General features: G+C 39.1%; 1 protein-coding gene across 3 annotated transcripts in view; it reads right to left on the bottom strand.

The window, feature by feature from the left end:
- LOC129717879 (uncharacterized) overlaps positions 1 to 21113 on the bottom strand; it is a 56820-nt gene extending 35707 nt beyond the window's left edge. For 2 of the 3 annotated variants that reach the window (XM_055668151.1, XM_055668159.1), the window contains exon 1: positions 20760 to 21106. In XM_055668151.1, coding sequence (XP_055524126.1) covers positions 20760 to 20768 — 9 coding nt within the window. In that variant the 5' untranslated portion in view covers positions 20769 to 21106. Of the gene's footprint in view, positions 1 to 20759 lie in introns of all 3 variants that reach the window. The other variant, XM_055668145.1, reaches the window with a different exon arrangement.
- Between the last annotated feature and the right edge of the window lie 5001 nt (positions 21114 to 26114).

Raw genomic sequence — 26114 nt, 5'->3', positions numbered from 1 at the left:
AAGTATGTTAGATATAGTACATTCAGCAAATTACAATTTACAATAAAACTCGAGACATTTAATACCTGAACGTCAAAAAACAAATCTATCTTGGGACCTTGTTAAAAATGTTGAGTAGGTACTTGAACTAAAGATCATTTGACGCACTTTAAAAGAAAAATTGTAAAAAATCATTCTGATTTGAATTTGACGATAACTCGAAGTTATTTTCAAATACAACTCATCATATTTTGCAGGGTGTTAGCTAACCTGAGCAACCATTTTGTTTCGCCATTTCTTCATCTCTATCGCATCCCATGTCACCTCTTTACTCTTCTTCAACTTCTTTTTAACAATTGCGCAATATTTCTCATTTGGTCAGAGTAGGGGATAGTTGTTATTTCGTTACCACTGTTAGTAGTACTTCTCCGTGGAAGTGAAAGCTTGCCAATTCAGGCCAAAACTTCACTGGGTCATTGTGAGCTTCAATGTACAGAAGAATACGCTTTTTCAGACCCTTCTGCTGGAGTTTGCAGCAGGGCTCTACATTTTTAAAACCTGACAATGAAACTGAATATTTTGAAATGACTATTTCGATTCGAACGGTTTCATTTTTATTTGATTCCTTTTGGCTACTGTCATCGAATCACAATGCACATTTTCGCTGTCAAACAGATTTGATGACGGATTTCTTTCCCGTCTGATGTTCATCATGTATTTTTTACTAAAACTGATGACTGTCTTAGTTGACAGAGACACTGACGCATATTATGACACTTTCCTTTTCTTCAGTATGTCATTTGAATTACACGTCATTTATATCGCAAGACGCACTTGGAACGGCAAGGGCATCCAATAAAATGGTCACGCATGTTCCGATCAATATTTCGGAGACATTTTTATGATTGATCACTGGCGCCTCATATCCACTTCGAGTTGTGAACCTGGTATTGACGTCCTCCGTTTCGTATCGTCATGATTTTCACAACTCCCTCTTCCCTCTACATGCATGAAGTACATGGAAGCCCCCTGTCTCCGTCAGCGCTTAATGCCATTTTCAATTGACATACGTCAGGTGATAGTAACGCTGTTATTCTCCGCTTCCAATTGTAAATCTTTTTTTTTTTCTTTCCAAGCCCTTCAGCTGTCACAATCAAAGCAACATCATTGAATAGTTTTCATATGACTTACAAAGTGCTCGGAAATTAAACAAATATTATTTAATTGAAAGCGACGGGTCACAGCTTCATTAAAGTTATATCCAGTTAGAATCCAGACTTACTTATTGTGTTATAGCGGCACGAAAAGTGACCGCTGCTAGAATTTTTTACAGCGGTTTGTCAACCTAGGAGCCCACTTTCTGTGGTATAAATTTCATGGTGTTTCGTGCGAGAGGAGGGAAAAAAATCTGCACACCTACGGTCATAATGCGACGTGGTCCGAAATAAAAATGGCAAAAACGTTGAAAATCGCCAAATCAACCGTGTACGATGTGCTCAAACGTTTCAGGGAGCAAAAGAGCGTGGATCGAGTGCCTCAAGGTACGCGTCGTAGTGTTGTGAACCGTCAGATCAAACCCTTGCTTATGATATAATAAAATCGCACAAAAATACGCCGGAGTTCGCAGTACCGTTCGAAGAATTCGTTTGCGAGCAGGATATCGTTCTTATCAAAGAGTGAGATATGACAATATTGGTTGGGTTGATCACCGTGAGTATATACTTTTCCTTTTTTATTGGCTTTTCTCGAAAAACAGCTATCATTTGCGTAACCCGTTTTGGTCTACTTTGCTTCAACCATCATCAGACGCCTAAAACATTTATTGTCTAATTAAATTACAGTTCTATATTTAAACGTTCCACACTTACTAATTGCTGTGTGCAACCTGTCAGTCAAGTCTAAATAACTACACTAACAAACCTAACTCTACCTAACACCCTACATCGCCTACTCCGTCATCGGTAATGTTCATCCGCATTCGGGGTTTCAACTTTCTGCAGAGCCGAGCCAATAGTCCGTTGTAAGTGGTGTTAACATTTCCACACTCACGCTGCAGGTTCACCGTTCGGCTTTCCCCTTGCATTTTGATATGGAATACCTCCGCTATCATCCTGGTCGCTAGGTTTTCTATACTTTCAAGTATTGCGGTATTTTCAAAATTAAAGACATGTCCCTCTTCCATTGCGTGTACAGCTAGTCCTGATCTCGGGTTTGTATTCCTGCAATCGTTTTTATGTTCCGTTATCCTCCCCTCCAGTATGCGTTTCGTTTGGCCCACGTACGATTTTCCATCGTTTATTCCACACGGAACAAATTTTCAATCGCAGTAACGGAGTAGAAAATATAAAAACATCGTAACGTAGCGTAGCAACTTCCACAAACAATGGGCGTTTTGTTATTTAAATTTCGTCGTGGGCATGCGTGGATCAAAATAAACAAAACTATTTATTGAAAGTGCTATACTACGTTACAAAATTTTCATGTTTTTCATTCAGTTACTGCGATTGAAAATTACCCGACCTACAGAAAACGTCAAAATGGGCTGCGAGCACTGTCCGCCATTACAGCTCGTGGGAAGCTGGATAAAAAGTGATATGTCTGCCACGAGTACCTAGACTAAGGAAGAGGCATGCCAAAAAAGATCAAAACAATGATCGCAGTGGTCCCAATCTTACAAAAAAACGAGCCAGCAAGCAACCAAACAGAACGTTGAAGCAAAGTTTCGCCACCAAACTCGAGCTCGGAAATTGTACCAGCAGGTTTTGACGAAATACCAAGAATGCCTGCTCATCAACGATGAAACCCACGTCAATGTGGATTTCGGACAGCTTCCTGGCAAAAAAAAAATCTACATGACGACAGCATGAGGAGAGGTTCTCACGAAGTTTAAGTGTGCTTTTATGAACAAATTTGCCAAAAAAAACTGATGATTTAGCAAAGGATATGCAGCTGCAGAGCAAAGACAAAAGTGTTCGTGACGAAGTTGTACAAGGAAGAATATCTCGAAAATCGCGTACTACTTTTCATTGAAGCCCATGAAGATTCCGTGAAGATTCAGCCAGATTTAGCGAGTTACCACTACAGCAAGTTATCCAGTGGTACCACGATATTTACGTAGATTTCATTGATAAAAACATAAATCCACCCGCAGTTCCAGCCCATCGAGAGATTTTGGGCAATAATGAAGCGGAAGTATAAGAAAAGTGGAGAACGGCTCTTATTTGTACATCAATCCGTTACCGAAATACAGATGATTTTATTTTTCCGGATTCCAAATCGACATAGCTTTATTAGCAGATAATTGTCAATTGTAAACGACTTTGTCAGGCTCTGATCTGCACTCTCGTTTCTCACGAAAACCTGGATTTTTACCCGCAGTTGCAAATATATTGTCAGATCATAAGCTTTGCTAGGGACATGACCTTAAACTGTGATTTTATAGAATTTTTGCCAGAAAGCTGTCGTTAGTCCATGTTTATTGTATAACTTCTATCCTATCGATCGATAGTATGTTAGATAGTATGATATAAATGTTTAAAAACGCTCCACTTGATGAATTCTGCTGATTTCAATGACTCCACGATTTCAAACCTGTCCACGCCGCTTTATTAAATGGGTATCCAATTCTCGATTCGTTTCAGAACTAAAAGAGGTAACAGTTCAAAAAAATCTGCTGCCAAAATAATCCAGATCCGACCAATAGAATCATGCAGTAAAATAAGATATTGAATGACTCGAGCTTTGCCCATCTAAGAATATAAAAATATACTATAAAAATTTTGTTTGTAGTTCTTGTTTAAAAAATGTCAAAATTGTAACAATTGCTCATAGCTTCACTGTTTGCCATTCAACCGTCACTAGTTTTTGTGAATTGAAATCAAAAATTTGTCAGATTGGCCATGAAACGAAATTAAAAGATGCACTTTTTGAGACATTGAGTTTTTATAATTATTCTAGTAGTAGTTTATTGTCGATATAATTTTCCACAATGTACCTATGTTTTTCCCTAGCGCTGCATTTTTTTTCAGCGAAGCAAAGTCAACGTGAAGTGGCTCTTAACCCTTTATAAGGCCGTGGAAACTGCACTAGGAACCGACACAAGTTCAGTTGAACGTAAATAGAATGTAAAAATTAAGTTCAAAGTATTATCATCTGCTGAACAAACCGAAAATACAAAAACAGTGAATTTGTTTTCAATGAATTCATCTTAATGAAATAGCAAAATCCGTATATCACCCATTATCCGTTGAAAGCTCTTTCGACAATTTTTTTTACAACCCTTGCCATTGACTATAAATAGGATTGTATCATACTGTTTAACGACTCCGTTGAACCGTTGATAGAAACAAACAAAAAATACCCGAATAATAGTTATGAGAAAATTGACAGACATTAAGGGTTTCAATTCACAAGGAAGCTAACAGCCAAAGTCCGGTATAAAACGTATCCACAAAATAGTACCGGCTTCCGATGTTGTTTAACGCCTCGATTGGGATCAACAATCTTCGCACAGCACGATCAACACATTATCATCGGAGCAGTTTTCGGTATTCTCTTCTGCCTTATACTCCACAGTACCACTGAACCACAACACACCCAATTAGCCGGTCGTTATGCGCCATTTTCACTCTTCTTCTCTGTTAGTTTTTTTTTTCGTATATATATTTTGCTTTCGTCCCGTTCGTTGCGACAGACTATGCCACTAGAGGTACCCTACCAATCAGGAAGTCCCGTTCCGCGATGCAACGTCAATCGGGTTGCTTCTTCACTATCTCGGAATCTCGTTTTCTATGGGATAAATGGTATGATTAAAGTTATAATCCGGTTTACACGTTGCTCCGTTAGATTAAAAGCAACAAACTTTAGTCTCAAAGTGTAATTTAGGTTGTGCAATACCCTTCACTGCATTCCAGTTTAGGAAAAAAACATACGACATGACAATTGACGATTCTTTTTGAAGCAAGTCCCGTTACCCTCTCTCAACCGGTTGCGATTAATTGATCATGATCGCAATAACTATTTCAATCCAATCTGTTCACATCAGTATCAGGAAACCTAATCAAGCCACCTGATGAATTTTCATGAGCATGACGGGTGCGCTCAAATCTCGCGTCAGTTGTACTCCAATTAGGATAGCTGCATCATAAGTTGATACCAGTCATCATCAACACCAACTACCACGGAGGAATTTAATTGGTCAATTGACACCCGCTAGGGTATATGTGTGTGTGTGTGTGTGTGTGTGTAAATAAAGGTTAAAATTGCAAGTCACTACTGCACTCTTGAGAAACTAGCGGACACTGCATTACTTCAAGTTGACAGTCAATGTCAATGTCAACATGGCAGATTAATTTTCCATCGCAGAAGGCCAAGCAGTTTTCGGTGATTGCTGATTAACAGCCTCGAACTTGGTAACGGTTGGATGACGATGTGGTGGTCCATTTTCGCCAGGGTCAATCTCGTCGTACGACTAAACGCTACACAAAAGATGGCACGCGTGTGATCTACCCATAACAATCAAAACCAATAAAGCACGCTTAATTAGTGATTTCACGTTGACTGAGCACGCGCTCCTCAGAGGGGCGTAAACAGCTAGTCACCGGAGCTGTTACGGTAGCTTGCGCAAAGCCCCCGCAGCAGAGGTCAAAAACGCGACGCGTTGAATGCGTTCGGAAACGAGTTTTTCAGCGATGCTTCCGAGTTATGACCGGCGCTCGGAGCTGCAGCCGGCGGCTGTTATGTATAGTTTTTTTCCATAGCCGGTGCTGTTGATACAACTATCTATCTGACGGTAAAGAGTTGCGTTTACAGTAGGTTCCGAGCAAAAAAAAAACGAAGGCACGAGATGAATTTAAAGTGCATATTTCGCTCACTTCTCGCGACTCCGCGATCAACGATCTCTGTGGTCAGTCAGCGAAGCGCGTGACTGCAATGCGTAGCAGCGCAGGGCGGGGGAAGGCTGCAGATTAGGCGAAGCCTGCGTTACCAACCGGTACGGTTGTGACCATATTTGAAAGTAGTTTGACAGAGAACTTGAAAAATTGCCTTCGCTACCTTCGACCGGTTGTTACCCGGAAAAGTTAATCGTTGGACGAGCAGGCTCCTGTCGGGTCAATGACTGAAATAGCTACGAATATTATAGAAGCACGCAGATCATGCAAAAGTAGAGCGTGTATTGGAGACGCGAAGCATGGAAGATCGTGACCTATTCGCAACGGCCCTAGTTGACTCATCTCGTGAAGTAACGGGAACCTCCTGTACAGCCGCCTGTCGATACTCATTTCATTTGGATTCGATAATTGCTTCTCTCATCCGCTGATGATCTGTTCACGAGATGTGAAATTAATTACCCACCTATTCGATCATCAGCAGCGGCGGCTCTACTGCGATCCTAATCTTCATAATTAGCGCCTTGTTCGGTCCCAAAGCCGCGTGCCGTTTATTTCCAACGATGCGACCCGAACGAGGAAGCGAGCGATCTTCTTCCCGGATCGCACAAAAGTGATTGACCGCACATCCTTGGCTCCCACGAGCCCCGGATCCAATCAATTCAGACAGGGGCAATCTAAAAAGTGCTCCGATCGGATTGCCATCATTCATGGTAATTAAACTGTACTTTACGTTTTTGCTTCCAGCGGTATTGCCGTACACATACATAAATAAATATATCAAGGCTATCCAGATCAGATGACGCAGGCTGCGACCTGTGCGAGCATTTCGTGCACTGCTTTTTGTTTAACTACCGCAAATGAACTCACTCGCATTGAACGTCATCCGAATCCTATCAAGCTGGAGTTTGCAAGCAGCTGGGTAGTTTGCATTCCTAGCGATGTCGGCAACTGTTGCAGAACGGCGTGTTCAGCAGATCCGGACAGGCGGTAAACTGCGCAAGGAACTGAATTAATTGGATCGTTGTGTTGTGTTGTCTTGTACACCCCTTGGACGCGGTCTCGTTTGGCGTGACGATTCGCGAAACGGTTCGCGAAGATCAATGAGTGACACGATGATGTGAGAAAATAGGCAATTTGGATGCGGATGAGTGATCGACACGCGATCGCTAACGAGCTCGATTCTGCCGAGCTTATTAGAATATTCTGCGGTTTATTTCGCATGTACCATTATTGGATTTATTGTTCTGCTAATTTGTTATTGAAGTTGAAGAAAAATTTCGAAATAAAAGCTCTGTATTTCTGGGGGTTTCACTGAACTTATCAAATAAGGTAATATTATAGCTATATATTTTACCGGAAAAGGCTATGGAAAACCCTTATATGAGCATACAGGCCTGTACAAATATAGAATAAAGATTAGAAAATCGCGAATTAGTTAGGCCGAAAGGAAACAAAAGAACATCATTGTCTTCCGAAAATAAAAACAAATGGCTGTTTTTTTCTTGAGGAATTATCGAACTAAATAAGAAGCAAATCATAGCCTAATCATAGCGCAAAAAGTTTTGAATTGATTTTTCAATTACTTTATGTTATATTATTAGTTGAAAAAATTCAAAAGTGCATCATTGCTGAATGTCATTGCCAGATAATGTTGAGTTAATAAATTCACTGTTTGATAACACTGTTATAGCTTTACATTATATACTCTGCAGCTCTTTCTGAGGCTGATACAAATTTTGAAAAGTTTTTATATCCACGGTTATCAAAGTCAGCTAAGGGGAGGGCAAAAAATAAATTACACTAAGAAAAAAAGGAATAGCTTTCATACAAAATTGTGCGAAGGTTACGACGTTTGTAACTTGCATACAAAAGTGTGTTGAAAAATATCACATTATTATCATTATTAATCATTGGGCTTGCCTTTTGATGACACTTTCACTGTCACTGGACTTGTTTGTTGCTAAATTAAGCATATACGATGTTGAAAAGTCAATACACTAAATTCTATTTTTACGCGACTGTTTTTTACGTGATTATATTTTACGCGATTTTCTCGAAATTACGCGATTTTTTTACGCGATTTTCTTGAAATTACGCGATGTGTGACATGGGAAATATTGTTTATGAGCCAATATGTAACACACACACACAAACGTACACATACATATACATACATAGACATACATACACACACACACTTACCACATAGCGAAAGGTTTTGTAACGACGCTTTTTTTACGCGATTTGCTCTAAATCACGCGATTTTTTTTTACGCGATTTGCTCGAAATTACGCGATTTTTTTACGATTCTTTTTTTGCGCTCACGTATCAATCGCGTAAAAAGAGAATCCAGTGTAATATAAACAAAACGGTTTGAACTTTTTATCTTCCCCTTCCAATTTTCAACATTTTTAAAGGGAGGGGTGGTGACATAAAATGAAAATGAAATTTGTATCGGCCTTACTAATAAAAAATATCGGTGTCATGATTGAAAGAAAATATGCATTTAAATAAATTTCTTATTGAGCGTCTTAGTAGAATGGAATTGAGCATTGATAATAGGTTATGTTTCCATTCCAGAGTTTTACTTCAAAAATAGTTAAATTAAATAGAAACATAACCTGTTCTCAATATTCAATCAAGGTATGCAATTTTAGCACCGGTTTCATGAATTGTTTTCAAGAGTCAAAAAGAATCCGTTGAGTTGAAAATAGCACTAGCAAACTATGTAATTTTTATGAAATTGAAGGTTGTGAAACCTCAAGCTATTCTTTTATTAACTAGCTCTCAATTGATCAATCAAAACATTTGATGAGTAAAACCGAATGAATTCCTAATTAGCCAATGCTTTTTGACTGCCAACTGCGAGTGCATTCAACATACAGTTTCTCCGTCCGTCCCTGCTCAGTTTAGGTTTTGGTTCAAAGGTTTCATTACTGGGAGCTACTCTAATTGGTCACAGTGTCTGCCCTATAGTCATGCTTTTTACAGTCGCTAAAATATACATTTTCACATTTTGGAAAAGAGCGAAATGTGCTGATTAAGTCGCAAAGCAACTAAGTGGCACTGCGATTTTGCAAAATGTGATGGAACATCGTCATGAAGATAAATCATTCCATTAATGATGTCAAGCAAGATTTGGAAAAAATTAACTCCCCCCCCCTCCCCCTTGTCACAAACTGTCACAACTTTCTTAACCCCCCACTTAATGATGTCACGTTTTTATACTCCCCCTTTGATTATAATTGACTGAAAATTGAGAAATTTGAAAAAAAAATTGTTTTTTCAAAAATTAGAACGATTTTGAGGAAAGAAAAACTGACACTAAAAGGAGAAGAAGATTATAAAAAATAACTAGTAAGAGCGTTTAATCCTTAGTCCAAGGATTATCTTGATGGAGTCGCATATCGACAACATAGAAAGCCGAGGCAGCATAATTTGCCGATTTCTGAAAGACCATCCATATTCAGTTCCTCTTCTTCAATCAATTCGCAACCCAAATCTTGTCCAAATGTTAGTAGGAATGAGAGAGTTAAAAATGAATGAACTTGCGCAGTCATTCATAAATAAGCATGCACGGTAAAACTGAGCTAACAAACATTATGCTTTTTGAACGAAAAAAAAGGTTGCCTATTATTTCATCTTAAGCAAATCTTGAACAAAAAAAGAGATCGTAGAACTATGAACGAATGATGCAAGTATCATAAATAATTCTGAGTTGAACTTTGTGGTATAGGGATGTGTTTTCTTCATATTTTTTTCAGTTGAAATGTGATGTCATTCTCAAGCTAAACCCCCCCCCTCCCCCATATGTCACAAAATGTAACACAATAATTGAAAAATGTTACATTGACTTTCCTTTAACTTCGTGTAGCACTCCCTTGCTGATGTTTGGAATCTGTTCCTCGAAACTCTTTTTGTCAAAGCTTGCAGCGATTGCAATGAAATTTCAGAAGGTTAATTAAAACTGAACAATACATTTTTATAAGAGTTTCGTTTTTATTGCATACGAGAACATTTTTAACAAAAAAAAAAAATATTTTTGGAATGCTAAAAATTGTATTACAAATTTCACCGAAAATGAGTTCGCTTTCTGTAACTCACTTTCAGCAGCCAGAAGGTGCAGAATAAGTTGAAATCGAGTTAACTGAAAATCAATGAAAACTATAAATGAAAACATTGCAAAGTTAAAAGGTATTTACCTTATTATTAACTTCAAGAATCGAAAATGTCAAAAGAAAAAAAATCAGGATAAATCAAAAGAGAACGGAAAGTGACATAAAATTTTGTATGTGAAAAAAATACGAATGTTAAAAAGAGTAAGAAAGTAGGCTTTTATCCAAAAAAAAATCGAGATAAAATAAACAATGTCAAAAACCATGAATAAATGTCTCAAAAGTTTTCAAAAATTAGTAAAAAAAGAGCAAGGAGTCAAAGAATTAAAAAAACTCAAAATGTATAAAATAAACAAGTCAAAAAAAACAAGGAAAAAAGTTGAATTGTTGGAACTTTAAAAAGTGGAGAATTGATTGATGAAATCAATATTAAAAAGTCGACATGTTCAAAAGTCGAAAAGTTAAATAGCCATCAAATCAAAAATCCTGTCGAAATTCCAAGAAAACCAAACTATCAAACCGTTCAAAAGGTGGAAATGTCGAACATTCGAAAAGCAAGCAAGTCAAAAGGATAAACAATAATCTGAAAATTGAGATGGCAAAACTTCAAGTCAAATAGTAGCAAAGTGGACTTGGTATATAGCATATACAGGGTAAGACTCGACGGCGGACCGAATGTCATTTTGAGGAATTTTCTTCCAAGCTTTGAGCAGAGACTTTTTCAACTCGTCTAAACTTGTGTGTTTTCGTGAGCAGGCCTTTGCTCCTAACAACAATAGCGCACGTTAGCCTGGAGGGCTAATAGCAGTCTCGATCAACTAGATTAGTTGAAAAATTCGTTATCGATATTGTTTTTAGCACATTTTGCATGTTGTTGAATAAGTACAACGATACACCGTGCCCCTGACTGAGTCGAGAAAATTTCCAGCTCGAAAAGATCCTTAACCTGATCGGGAATCGAACCGGACATCACAACCGTGTGGGAGAGCAAGCCAATCGTTAATCACAGCACCACGGGGACCACCCATATTAATATTATTGCTCCTATTATCCCTCAAATCAAGAAGTCCATCACGCTGTGATCTGGCGAGTTTGGAGGCCACCCATTCTTGGTGATGACAGAAGGAAAGTTGAACTTACACCAGTCTTGAACGGTCTTTTTTGTGAGAGCCGGGGCACCGTCTTGCATGAAGTTTTGATTGTTATTCGTTTTCTGGGCCCAACCCATCACATCTTCAAAATCTCATCTAGGTAGTAATCATAATCGATTTTTACTCCGTTTCCTTTTAAGAGTTTCTCGTCGGCGAAGAGCGTCCGCCATTAGGTGCTCGCAACGAATGGTCCGGGCAAGAAGATTCTTGCATTGCACGGACCTTTTTATTGTTTGCGCGTCGGACAGAGCCTGTTTTTCTGGTGTTTGTATGGAAACAGTTGTGGTTGTTTTTAATTGCTTTTACTGAATAAATTATTTTTAGTTCGAAAGTTTTCTCTTACTTGCCAAAAACATGGTTAACGGTCATCTGTTTCTTGTTGCAATAATTATGGCGCACCCTGTAGACCCAAGTAATATTTCAGGTTTTAAGGCCAAACGGTGTTGAAGCTATAAATGGCCGATTTTGAGCCACCACCACGAATTTTCAAAGGCCTTGGTAACAGTTAATGCATCACCTGTGAAAACGTTATTGTATGTTTGCTGCACTGAAGCATAAAATACCGTTTCATAGAATAGCGTTTTCGTTGTGCTTCTGAAAATGCGAGGTGGTGACTCGAAATCGGCCGTTTTCTGCTTCAATACCGTTTCACCTCAAAGTCGTCAAGAAAATTTCGTCCAAGGGAGTTTTGATGAAAAAAAATGTGAATTTTGAGAGCATTGAAAATAGAAGCAGATTGAAAGACAGACAGTAACCTTAATCAATTACTATCAATTTACAAAACGGCATTACAATAACAGTGGTTTGGCGCACTCACATCCCTCATTCTCAATCCGGGTTGCGTTGCACCAGAGAAAAGAGTGCCGAGAAAAAATTGAAGAGAGAGAATAGAAGAACTTAGGAGATGAAATGTTTTATTGCTATCATTACCGATAGCGCTTACCGTGCAAGGCACGTGCTGTTGAAATTAATCATTGCTTAATTCAGTCAACGATCAATTCGAAAACAACATTCAAATCAACTCAAAAGTTTTGTCTTTTCGAAAAAAGTCCCAATGCAAAACTGCAGCTTAATCGTGCAGTAGCTTCTTTTCCAGAAGTATATTCACAAAACTCCATTCCCACATACAGACATTTGATGCAACCTTCCCTTCTGTTGTCAGAAACAGTATGTTTTTCCGACAGTCCTTCGCCTGAATGAAGTGCTGATACTAGACACCTTGTTTTCCACGGGAGAAACAACGACGACCGCATGGCAGCAAAATGATTAGGTAGCAAAAAAAGAAAAGCGAGAATGTTTTCGAAGCCAAGAAATAAAAAGCTAGAAATCGCAAAAGAAAATTGTTTCTCTCCGATGTTTCAGTAGAATTCATTCAATAAAATCAATCTAGCAACAGACATCCGGAAGTCGTGATTCAAAGCGGTTAAAGGTTTACTATTTTGGCCGATGATAAATGACTTACGATTTTTGATATCGAAAAAAAAATTGTTTATACAAAATGTTTTAGAAACAGGTGGATAGTCGAGTCAGTGGTGTTTCGAACTGGAAGACAGAAAACCAATTTTGCTTTTTTTTTTCGAGACAACCTATTTATAAATTGAATTTGGAGGTCAAATTGCAATCTTTTGGCACCAGAGTTCGGAAAAAGTGACAGAACTGTGTGAAGGCGAATAATAAGAGCATTCAGAGTACAATATTTCAAACTACAACTTCATTATACTCATACTTATACACCGTGTCCAATATATTCTCATACAAATTGAAACTACATTTATTTTACAACAGCTGTTCCAATTTTGATAACTATTGTTCGATTTGAAAGGTACTATATTATTAATAAATTACAACAAGTGTTTTGGAATAACTCCACCTTCAACCCTTTTAACGAGCTTCAAACGTTTCTCAAATCCGTCGCAGGCGGCACGAACGACTTCCATGGGCATTTCGTCCCATATACGAAGGATTACGGTTTTGAATCGGGCCAATGTAGGTATCCTGTGCTCGTTTATCTTCGACAACATGTATGACCATACGAAGTAATCCAAGGGATTCAGATCTGGTGAACTGGGAGGCCATTCATTTTTGGCCAAAAAGTCGGTCAAATTTTCCTGACACCAGTTCTGAACCAGATTCGCTGTGTGAGAGGGTGCTCTGTCCTGTTGAAACACATAATGATCTTCTCCGTACATTCTATCTACGCTTGGCTTTACAACTTTCTCCAAAATTTCCCTTTTGTAATAAATAGCGTTAATTTTAACGCCTTTCTCAATGAAAACAAGCGGTAGCTTCTCTCGCTTGCAAATACCTCCCAAAACCATCACTGAAGCGGCACTTTGGAACCGAGGCACGTTTCTGTCACTGTCCGGGATATTCTGCGAAGAGTAGGCCCAAGGTGTCATTTTGGACATTGTGAGACTGTTGCAGAACAAATAATTTTTCACCCGAAAAGATGAATTCTTTTCCGGCGTTTCGCGATAGTAGGAGAGTAGTTCTTTCGTAACTTTTTGTCTTCGAAGCTGCTGATACTCCGTGAACTTTACGTTTCTTGAAAGCTTGGCATCTCAGGTCTTGTTTCAGCACGTTGTGTATGGTTGATTTAGACACGTTAAGATCAGCGGCCATTTTACGTACAGAGCGGTGCGATTTTCGTCGAATTCGTTCTCTTACGATCTTAACCACTCGCTTAGTCCTAGCTGAACGTGGCCGACTGGATCTCTTTCGGTCATCCAGTGAGGAAGTGTCACGATACCTTCTAATGGTCCGATAGACATAATCACGCTTTACTCCCAGGTTTTTCAAGATTTTGAAAATATGGCCTGGGCGCTCACCTTCCAAAAACCTTTTTATCACTTTGGCACGAAATTGTTTTATCGTCAATAAACAATGGACACTTAATGAAAGGGAACAAACTGCATCTTGAATAGTCTGTGTGAACATGGTACAAAATTACACCAATTAATATTTCTGGAGGAACATTTCAAAAGGTCCTATCTGCTTTGATCGATTTTTTGATCGATCACTTTCATTCAACCACTACAACTTATTAAACACCTTAAATGACACGTTATTTGCACGAGTTGATAGCGGAGGGATCATTCTAGCCTTCTGAACGGAAACCAGGTTTAGGAGAGCTACCGAAACAGAACCATTACCAAAATAAAAAGGCACTTCGGAAACACGATGAAAGCAGATAGGACCTTTTGAAATGTTTATCTAGATTTGTGCATATGTGCTACCAATTTATCACAACAATGAGATAAAAAATGTATGAGAATATGTTGGACACGGAGTACAGCATGCTCTGACGAAAACTTTTTACCGTGCAATAGCGGTGTGAATCTCTCGTTCGTTCAAATTTCAACTAGGTACTTTGCGCTTGCTTGACTGAAGTCTCTGTTCAAAATTCTATCAATTCGTTGGATTGATAGTTACCCAGTCCGCACAAATAGCATGTTGGTGACCTTTAAAACAAAATTCATATTCGTACGAAGAATATTTTCTGTAAATGGTCAGGAATGCTGGAAAAGCGTCGAAAAGGCGGGGCTTAGAGCCTCATACAAACTTTTGGTAATTGTCGCGAAGTGGTTTGTTAGAATGTTCTGCTTTTTCGTATTAACAAATTGGCGATGTTTATAGGAGAAACCAGAAACGTCTCCTTTGTTTGGAATTGTCACCACGAGTCGTATTTTTATCAATACATGCATGAATATTTTTCGTGACAAAGTTCTAGAATAAAATATTTCATTCGTGATCAATTTCCATAACTGATTTAAATTCTTTTTAATTCGCTGATGGAAATTAGAAATGACTGAATGTGTTCATATAAGTGATAAGTTGGAATTGCGTTAAATGCCAAAAGTGTTTTTCAAATACAATTCCATTTTTGTGGTGAAAGTATATCGCCTACCCTCAAATTTTTTATGCGCTTTCAGAAAAATTAGGTATTGAATAACATTCGGAATATTTTAAATATTTCAGAAACACAAAAATATTACATTCATTTTTCTTTTTAATCATATGTCTGTACTAATGCAACCCCTGTTATATTATTGTTACAAAATCTATGAACTTTACGGGGAAATTGTGTAAATAATATTATTATATATTTTCAATATATATATTTTTACCGCTTTTAGTAATTATCACCACCATCTTGATAAACCAAAAAAACTATAGGAACTCGTCACCAATTATTTTTGGTGACCTTCATAGAAAAAGATTCTTTTCGATAATGATCATAGACTATTTAATGGCGATCAATTGATACGGAGACTCTTGTGAGACAATACTAATCGAACGTTGGCTGGAGGGAATATGTTATATTGAAGTAATGTTTTCTTTGTTTTTTGATCGAAAAGAGATAATTTCATAAACTCATGTGACAATGTTAATAAGCTATATTTTTTTCGAAAGGTTCACATATTCTGAAGCAACATTTGGCATATATTTCCTAACAAAAGTCACGGTGATCAAACAGGGATATTTTTCGGTCGAAGCCTGATGTTTACTTTTCCTGATATCAACTCAAACCAAAAGAGATGATTACCAAAATCACTGTGACAATGCTAATAACTTGTGAGTCTTTTAAAAGGTCACACATTCTTTCAAACAAAACTGTTGTTGTATATTTCCTCTTGAAAGTCACAGTGACTATCTGGCAAAACTATTTCTCTGGACAAAATGTCTTTTGTGTTTCATATTATCACCGTGACTACTTAATGATAAAAATACCCTTGCTTCCAAAGTAAAGTAATTTAGTCTGTGATTCTTTGGAGAAAAACTGTGTCACAGAGACAACAATTAGAAAGGGTTGTTTTTTAATGAAAACTTTTGTGACTCTTGTGAGAAAATTCGCAAAAGTTTTTCTATAAAAAATAATAGTTACTCAAATACAAAAACTGTTGCCCCATTTTTTTTCTAAAACGTTTAGGGGACAATATTGAGACCAAAGTCTTATTTTTTTTTGTGACTCTCGTGCGGATTGGGTATTGTCCAATTCCTGGTGCTGTAATAACTATTAGCCATTGGTTTCTTGTAAAATGGTTCTATAGTAACACTAATTTAAAGAATCATGCTTCATCCTGTAGAGCACCCAATGCTTGCTGTAGCCTGACGAAACTAAATAGGCGCTATAAGTTTGATATCATTCATTACTTTCTTGAACGAATGAACGGCAAAGCATGGCAAAAAGTAACACCAGCCGAATCAGTAAAACGTTAAATTTGGGATAAGGGTAACTAGATTCAATTCAGTATCACTGCAAAGGGTGAGAGTTAGTGCACAGTGAGCTTCATTTCAGGTGTAATCCAAGCATTGAATGTGAGATTTAGGAGCTCTAATTGGCACTCTAATAAACAATAATGATGAACCCTAATATTGAAACCCCCCAGCGCCACTGCTCTAGCGTATTGTCAATATATTAGATGGCTCAAAAACATTACACTTATAAAGTTTTTACCGGTGTTGGTATCGTTAGAGCAGTGCAGTCAGCAATAATCAGACTGATGAAAATATTAACTGATCGATTGACTTTCATGAATCCGGTCATTAAAAAACATCATCGAACTGACAACAAGGTCAATGAATTTATTGCATAACTGTTGCGTTATGCATTTCACATATTTTGAAACTTTGCATCTAGTACCAGATGAAAACAAGCCATCTGAAGCAGAAAGCTGGATTTTTTCTATCGTCGTCATTCCCATACACCCACTGGTGCCATTAGAAATACAAGACTTCGGGGCAGAGAGCTGATCTTTACCCATATTTCCAGTTTCGTGCTATCGAGAAAATAAATCAATGCTACCGATGGACGATCAACAACGCTGTTACAATTCTGCCGATTGATCTTGTTTCCTGGTGCTTATATTTGAAAATGAGCTCCCTTCTAGTCATCTTTTAGCGCAGCGCAACACCGAATTTCTTAATTAAAATCAATCACGAGCTCGCTTTCTGTTCACGCTGATGTAAAAGGCTCCACCCTTTTTTATGCTAGCTCATTCTACCAGATTCACAAACTCAAAGAGATTTTACGTTTCATTTTACGAAGAATGAATCTCATGTCGTGTTGGCATATGCTATGCTACAATTAAGCAATTAAATTTTTGAATAAAGGTGGATGATACATTCTGGGCGAACGATGGCAAGTAAATTTTTTGCTTGCTCTCGCGGCTAGTGGATGGATTATGTATAGCTGAGGAGACAGCCGATGGCAGCTGATTACTGGGAGTTCTATTGCAGTTTCGCATGCGGCTTTGCGCTCGGTAGAAGAGATGTGAAGCTTTCACATGGCTCTCGCTTGCGGAGCTGTCAAAAAGAACTAGTTCACCTTAGTAAGCGGAACCACTCTGATTCGCTCACTGTAGTAAACCATTATTCCCACCTCTAAACATCACCGTTTTTTCAGAGCGTTTTTTCGTATGAATGGATAGTTGAAAATCCCTGAAGAATACAAGCCTCTATTTTTTCGGGCAGTTCCACAAGTTTTCACTTCATACAACTTCTTCTCAAAGCCATTCTTATTTATGCAAGTTCAGTATTCCAATAGGACGTGTCAAAGGCTTACTCCTTGAAATCCATTTTAGAAACTTTCTTCCATTCTTTAAAATTGTTTTACAATTTTAATTGCTCGAATAAAGTTATCATACAGAACAGACTTATAATCGCATCCCAAGTCCGCCCCGTTTGTTGACCGGCATCGATAACAGTGTTACCGGGTAAAGGTAAAACACATTAGCCTAATCAATTAGGCAGCAAGCATTTTTTTGCGCGAGAATGACGCCCGGATGATTGACGATTGCTGTTGGCAATTAGCAACCGTTTTTCCCAAGCAACCCGCACCGCACGTTATCCGCCAGATAGCTCCGATAGAGACTCATTAGTATGCACAACCAGCGGTAAGATAGAATTTTCAATCATATCTTGCTTAAATGCCGTGGCGCGGAATTCGCAAAGAGGAGAAGAATAAAAATCGCATTAGATGCAGCGAATAAAATCGCACTAAACTATCGCCATCGCCACATGAACAATGGAGCCACACGGTTTGTGGCCGTGCATAAAATTCGGGCCATTACCTCGACATTGGCCAACTTGTAACTGGGCTATGCTGGAGACATTTAGTACCGACCGGGGCGTAGTGGGCTGCGAGTTCGCACATGTAGGCTTTCATCATCGCGTTGGGTAATAGCCTAGCGATGACAGAATGACGATGACTATGTGATAAGCTCATACGAACGCGACAAACTTGACCCAGAAAAATTTGCGACAGCCATCATGCCGAGTCTCGGAAATTTACAACAGACGGGGGAGACTGCATTTTCCGCAGCGTGACCAAAAATAACCGTCTGTTGGATTAAGTTTTCATGAGACACGGTGGGCTTTGATCGACGTAGGCGGTGATTCAGAATAGTTCTAATAACCACTGGTGCATTCCTGCAGACTAATTGAGTTGTCAAAAGCTTCCGTCTGTACGAACCCCCAAGCACAGCACACCTGTTCAGTCTGTCTAACACGTTGTAGGTAGCGTTTGTACGTTTAAAGTGGCAATCGATCACTTAAAACATTCTGATCTTTCGTCAGCTATGTATGTAACGTGCGCAAACATATCGCTTGTTACCCTACGAGAGACCGGTACTAATTATAGTCCTCACCAGCGCTCCATTCAATCCAATAGCTGCTATCTCGTTAAGTTTAGTTGAATAAACCGTCTTCGCAAACTGCCAATCTGACTAAGTATAGCGATTACAAGCGGCACGTAGCGTGGTAATTCCGGACCAGTACGGGGTTGCGGCTGTTCGTCCGGTCTGACTTCGGTAGTCGGGCGGCCGAGCGGTAGCAGCCGGTGATGCCGAAAGTCAAGGACCCGTTTTGAGACGGTGCGCGCCTCCTGCCTCACAGCTTATTACACGTGCACGCAAATTCCGATCGAGATTATGGTTCTTCTCGCCAGCGGCAGCGCACACATTATGTCCCTGCTCGGTTCAGGCGGCAACGGCGCGGTTTGATACAGAACCAATCTATCGAACGCGACATTCGGCCGAATGCTGGGAGGAGACTTAGGCATGGTCAGTATGCGAGGAAGGGGCTTGTATGTTAACTCTTGAAGTTTATATTAGGTAATTAGGTGATATTCATCTGAAACCTGGTATTGATTTGAATTGTTTTGTTGGATTGACAAATCTCCATTTATCCGTTAAGTGCTCGACGGGATATCCAGGTACCAATTCACATTTTATAATAACGATGGGAAGTATCACGAAAAATTTGAAAAATATTAATATTTAGCAATCACAATACCCACACAACGTTACTGCTCGATTGATTCCACATTTGACAGCTCTACCTGGTTCCAAAATCAAAAATATTTCAAAACCAGATGAATCCTAACTGATAGAAAGACAAAAAATCCAAAATCAGATTCAAAATCACTCGAAAACACTTGAAATAGCAGAAGCAATCAATAGACAATTTGACAAAATTTTCGAAGGTTGAAATTTTACAGTTGCACTAGGAAACCTTCAAGAGAGAGCAACTTTTCAAAAAAAAAATATGAAAATGACTGGCAACATTTTGAACAAGAAATAAAAATCAGCGAATCGTAATTGAGCCTGAGCTTGAAGCTTGAACGACCGCAAATTTCGTAGTTGCTCCTTTATGATGGATCTGTACTAGTGAAGTTACACAAAGGACCACATGTAGATGGTTATTTGGCATTAAATTACCATTTTCAAAGAACAACAAATCAGTAGCTTCCGCTTTGTATGTATCGATAACGGTTTCGGCTACGTCCTTACGGTCGGTTAGGGAAGAAAAGAAGAAAGTGTTACAATCTAGAGATCCAGTTTACCTTCGCATCTCTAACGACTATAACGGAAAGGAAGATTACTTTGTCACCATGGTCAGTGAAGAATTCTCCTATGATTCGAACTCATTCAGTTGACAAAGCTGATTCTGTAATCTCAGGGCTACGAGCACAAGAGTAATATTTCAGCAAAATAGATGAGCCAATACTTGAATATAACACCATAAACCCTCTCCTTGTGTTCCTAATTATCAACTACCAAAAAAACTTTCCCACTTAAAAGACATTCACCGAACAAAAAAAAAGAATTGTGTAAGCCAAGCACAATCAAACGGAAAGCGGAAGTTTTTTTCCGCCTGCAGTTTCCAAGATTGGCACAATTTGTATATTAACGAGAATTAACCTTCTCATGTTCGAGCTCACCTCGATGTCATCAAACTTTCACTCACAACAAGTCTGGCAAAGTGCAGCCGGTCTGACTGTCTGTATGGAACCGTTTTCAGAGCGCATCGTTTGTGATGATCGGCCCACACACGCGCACGGCACGAAAGAGGAATTCGCCCATTTATTCACCTGCGTGAAAACTGACCGAATCGATAGACCACGCGAACGCGCTTGTATCAGGCCACCAACGCCATTAAGTGAGGTTTTCAATTTTCATCACAATTAGTTTTGTTTATGTTTAATTGCCCACCTCCGAATGATCTTCGAACTTTAAATTTTACACCGCATATAAAGATATAATATCGAAAATCAGCTCGCTATGAACGAAAAACACTTTCCCCAAGCAGAACACAAAAAATACGGTTTAAAAAAAACTTACTACTTTCATTGTGACTGACAGTTGTGCACGTTTCCTTCACAGACTAGATCGCAGTTTCCACTCTCCGCTCCTTATGGATACGATAACAACACAAACTTCCGGGATTAACAGCACTGTTCTCTCCAATACCGAAAACCAGCGGGTTCTTTTCGAGCGCACTCCTTAGGATAGGTATAAGGGGATCGGGAAAACAGCCTCCAATCACACCGTAAAACACATTCACACACTCCCACGAAGGCGACCGACACGGCTGGGAAAAGGATCTGGGCAACGGCGGTTCGAGACACGACGGTCTGTTACGCTTTTGGCGGGAAATCCAAACGCTTCCAACACTGGCTAAACAGTAAATGACTTACGGTCAGTCTACGGTATCCGATTTTATATATAAAACGTGTACGATCGAGCCCACAAAATCGCTCTCACTCGGCTGCTGTTGCAAATACGATCACGATCACGACCGCATGACGTTGATTCAACGAGCGGCATTACGATGCGGATTGCGAGAGCATGGAAAAATCAACTCCGCACTCTGGTGATGAACAGGAAATGTGAAGCCTTATTGCTCTCGCGCGAGAGTTTAATCAACTATTTTCCGACCAACTCCGGAGAGTCGCACCTTCGCACGTGCGGAACCAAACCAACTCCCCGGATGGTGTACGTGACTAAAACCATTTTAGCCCCTCTCTAAAACCAACCGGCCGCTATTTGGTGACCATGTTTTTCCATCGCCACAGTTGAGATTTTCTGACGGCACGAGTTCTCCGTTCTGCAGTTCGTCGCTGGCTGGTAGACACGCGTGTAGAACCGTTTGAGAAGTGGTGTCCGCCGTTCAGCGGCAGTCCCGAATGCATTTTATTATGTGTTCGCTGATCTAGACAATAGATATAGTCGGTTCGGTGGTTCCTGTGCGAGTCATTGAAGGGCCTGCAAGACGCGATCGCGTACTTGCCGATACATGATCATGGAAACAACCCTCAGTAATGGCAGCAGCAGCAACAGCAGGTCGCCGGGAAAATTGGCGGTCACTCTTGCTGGCGGATGCATGTCAGTACTCTGAACAGTGTTTGCAGTATAGAGCAGGTTTGGCGTTCTACTTAGTCTACCGCATACCCGCTGCCGGAATGTAAATCGGTGTAATTGAAACCGCTCACAAGACAGAAAACCTTCACACGGGGAAAAAGTATCTCCAGAATAAGCGCGCGAACTGCTGGTACGAAGCAATTGCTTTTTGCTGACAAATAGATGTGCAGATTTCTGTGTGACATAAACTGCACTGTAGAAAAAATGAAGCATCTCACACAGACGATCAAATATTCTCATTTGTACACAAACATCAGAGACTTAAAGAAGAGGTTTTTAAATGTCATTTGATTCTGAGGTTATTTTATTTTGAAAAATTGTTAACGTTTTCAATATAGAAACAAACAAGACTGTATTTAAGAGGCACTAAAAAACACAAATTATTGATAACAAAAAGCTTAATCAATAGTCATGATTGGGGATTCTTCAGTATAATGATGTCAACTGAATCAATAAACCAAACAAAATAAGGCCATCAACAAGGTCTTAGAAAAGACAAGAAAATAAAATTATTACAAATTAAAGAAAAAATATGGTCTTTTTTGCATTTATCATGTCAATAATTTATAATTGCCATTAAAAACCTTTTTTTTTTTTGTTGCTCAAACTTGTGAGAACCCGATTTTTTACGGTAGGTTTTTCATCATTCAAAACCTATTATACAGTCCGAAGCAATATATAGTTTGAAACTATTTGTTTCAGTAAAATAGATTGATCGAAACTATGAGATAATGTTAATTATTACACAGAAAGGTAAATTTCTCCGTTAGTTGCTGCATTGTAAGTAGGTGCAAGCGTGAAGAAAATCAATCTGAATTAAACAAATGCAATCCATTACCTGTGAAATTGTGATTTCCAAACGATTTTTGCAGCTTCCATTTAAAATACCTGTACAAATTTTGTCGAGTTTTTGACTTTGTTGGAGTATATGTTTCAAAAAATTTATTGGAAAAAAATGTTGGAGTTTTATTCGAAACCTCAATGCATAATTTTCTTCAAGTTTTGGCCTGGGCCAGATACCATTTATATTTAGCATATTAATCGACTTTCTTTGTTCGTTCTTTCTGATCATTTAAAACTAGTTTCAGCAGTTTCTAGTTTGATCAGTATTCACATCTCTGACTTCACCGGTTTTAAGAAGATTTTTGAGCGATTTTAGGCACAATTTGTTATTAATTGAGTTTTTTATGTCTTTTTCTTTTTAGAAGCCTTTTTTTTCTATGTGGACTCATCGCTGTGACCAGAGACGTTTCCTGTTTTTTTTTTTGTACTCCGCACTTCATATTATTTGTAGTATCACTATTCAAGTAAGTTACACGCTTTTTATTTATATCCGTGCTTGTGTGTGAGGATTCTTCCTTCCTACTACTGCTCTACTATACAGAGCTTCTTTCCATCCAACCAATATCACCAACTTACAAGAAAGAGAAAGAGAGACTTCACCTAACGTGTCTCTCTTTCTTTGTCTTTTCCCTGGAGAAGTTTCGCTCTGGCCAGTTTTATTATAAGAGGGACTTATTTTGTTAAGAGGAAGTCACACCAAGGGATTATATAATTCAGCCTAAAAGAAGGATAAGTTGTGAGGGGCCTGAGAACCCATGTTTAAGTCCTTGTTAGACATCGAAAAGCCTGATTCTACTATCCGCTTAACAAAGCGGACTCTGTAACCTTGCGGTTACGCAGCTCCAGGTTTATTCTAAGAAAGACGAATTAGTTATAACTAGGGACAATGGTAAATCGCAATTTCGCGGGAGCCGCGAATTCCGCGAAATCCAGTATCGGCCGCGAAATTACCAAAAATCCGCGAAATGCCGCGAAACCCAGCAACCTGGACAAATCTAAAGATTAGGGGCACCTCGATGGCAACGGGAGGCCTTTTCCTACGCAACCGATAAGATGGAATCGAATCTCTTACAACGAGATTTTGTCAGCATGGCCTGAATTGTTTTCGGGTTCGGTTACTAGATCCTCTTCAAGCAAAGATTTTGGCGATTGGGAACCTGCATGGTAGAATTCCAGGATGTACAAAATCGAAGTTGCAAGATGTACCTACTTATTTCAAGTAGCAAGCATTTTTGCATTTTTAAAAATACGCGACAGCGAGATTGATATCATAATTTTGGAAAGTATTCAAAACGCGGACGGTTTCTTGAACCTTTTCGGTTGGCAAATAAATATTTATCGAATCCTGGAAACTCGGTGGATGCGGTATGCAGCGTGAGTCAGAATAACTTAAATAATACGTGCCTGCCGATATCAAAATATGATTAAAGACAATTTGACACAGTAGTCTGTACTGTAAAAAAATTATGAACCGTACGGTTAAATTTCTGTATATAAAATCAAATGAAACAGTTTTTTTTTATTATTTTACCAAAAAAGAACTTTATTTGGCGTTTTCTAAAGAAGCCGCGAAATTACCGCGTATTTTGTTTTTTTTTTTTTATTTTGCCACCCGCGAATTTTCATTTTTTTTTTGCCGCGAATCAATTAACTTTGACTTTAGACATAAGGCTTTTGAACTTAGAATAATTTCTTTTTAACAAGGTCTTCTTATCAGTTGGCTCCAAAAAATAAAGTTTTTTTACTCATATCGTGAGGTTTGATATCGAAGAATATTGTATAAACATTCCGAAGCATAACTCACAATGGTTTTGGAGATACAGGCCCGAAAACCGGCCAATGTTTTGACATCTGAAAACACGAGGGAAATTTTCATAAAAGCATGTTTTTCAATTTAGCGTGCTTGCTTCCAGAAACATTACTTAAGCTATGTATACAAAATTACAATCGTTTTTTTTTTTTTTTCTTCACATAACATTTATTTGACACGGCACAAATACAATTTAATGTTTAACGGCGCCAATTATATCTGATGACTTAAAAACTAAAGCAAATTTTTTATCCTCGCTGCCGACTACGAGCTGAAATTAAGTCTAACTTAAAACTAGCATGGGATTTCCAATCAGTGTTTTGTTGTTCAATGGTCGTCTGATAATCGTCGAATGGCATGTATGGATTCGTTCTGCTGAGCCACGATGTCGTGAGTTGGGACAGAGGCTCGTAGTCCTTGGGTCCTGGTTCTATTGTGCGGGGTCTGGTTGCTGGTTTTGTGCTTAAGGTTCAAACGTGTTCTTGTCGTTTTGTTGGGTGTAGACGGAGGGGAACGGGACTAGACTGGGGCGTGGATGGATTTCAGGAAAACGTATATAAGGGACATGTAGGATAGGTCACGGCTCGCCAAGACATCACGAACAGGAACAGCCGGCTGTCTACCCTCGGCCTGCAGGGAAGCTATTAATTTAGACCTGGCGTCACGGTGTACAGGGCATGACCAAACCACATGCTCTATGTCGTGATAACCTTCACCACAGGCACAGATACCACTTTCCCCGAGCCCAACACGACGGAGGAGCGCGTCAAATCTATAGTGATTGGACATAAGCCGGGACATCACGCAAATGAAATCCCGACCTACATCCAACCCCTTGAACCACGGGTTCGTCGATACTTTGGGGATTATGGAATGTAACCACCTTCCCAATTCCCCTCTGGTCCAAGCATTTTGCCAACTGATGATCGTATTCTGACGTACAAGTGCGAAAAATTCATTAAAGGCAATTGGTCTTTCATAAATATCACCGTTTGTTGCGCCCACCTTAGCCAAAGAGTCCGCTTTCTCATTACCCGGTATCGAGCAGTGAGAAGGGACCCACGCTAAGGTAATCTGAGTAGATTTTTCGGATAAAGCACTCAGATGTTCCCGTATTTTCCCCAGGAAATACGGAGAGTGCTTAACATCTTTCATCGATCGGAGAGCCTCAATGGAACTGAGACTGTCCGTAAAGATGAAATAATGGTCCGTGGGCATTTTTTCGATAATCCCTAGGGTGTACTGAATTGCAGCTAATTCTGCGACGTAAACAGAAGCAGGATTATCGAGCTTATGGGAGACGGTTAAATTGTTATTGAAGATACCGAAGCCAGTGGACCCATCAAGAAGTGATCCGTCAGTGTAGTACATATTGTCGCAGTTGATGTTTCGATATTTATTGGAAAAAATTTTAGGGATCTGCTGCACGCGTAAATGATCCGGGATTCCACGAGTTTCTTCTATCATGGATGTATCGAAAAACACAGTAGAATCAGAAGTATTTGATAAGTCGACACGATTTGGAATATTCGAAGAAGGGTTAATATTTTGGGACATGTGATTGAAATACAATGTCATAAAACGGGTTTGAGAATGAAGTTCGATTAACCTTTCAAAATTTT

Source organism: Wyeomyia smithii, chromosome 1 (genome assembly GCF_029784165.1).
Source record: "Wyeomyia smithii strain HCP4-BCI-WySm-NY-G18 chromosome 1, ASM2978416v1, whole genome shotgun sequence".
Lineage (NCBI taxonomy): Eukaryota > Metazoa > Arthropoda > Insecta > Diptera > Culicidae > Wyeomyia > Wyeomyia smithii.
Note: the sequence above shows the minus strand (reverse complement) of the source record. Positions and strands in the feature narration are given on the sequence as shown.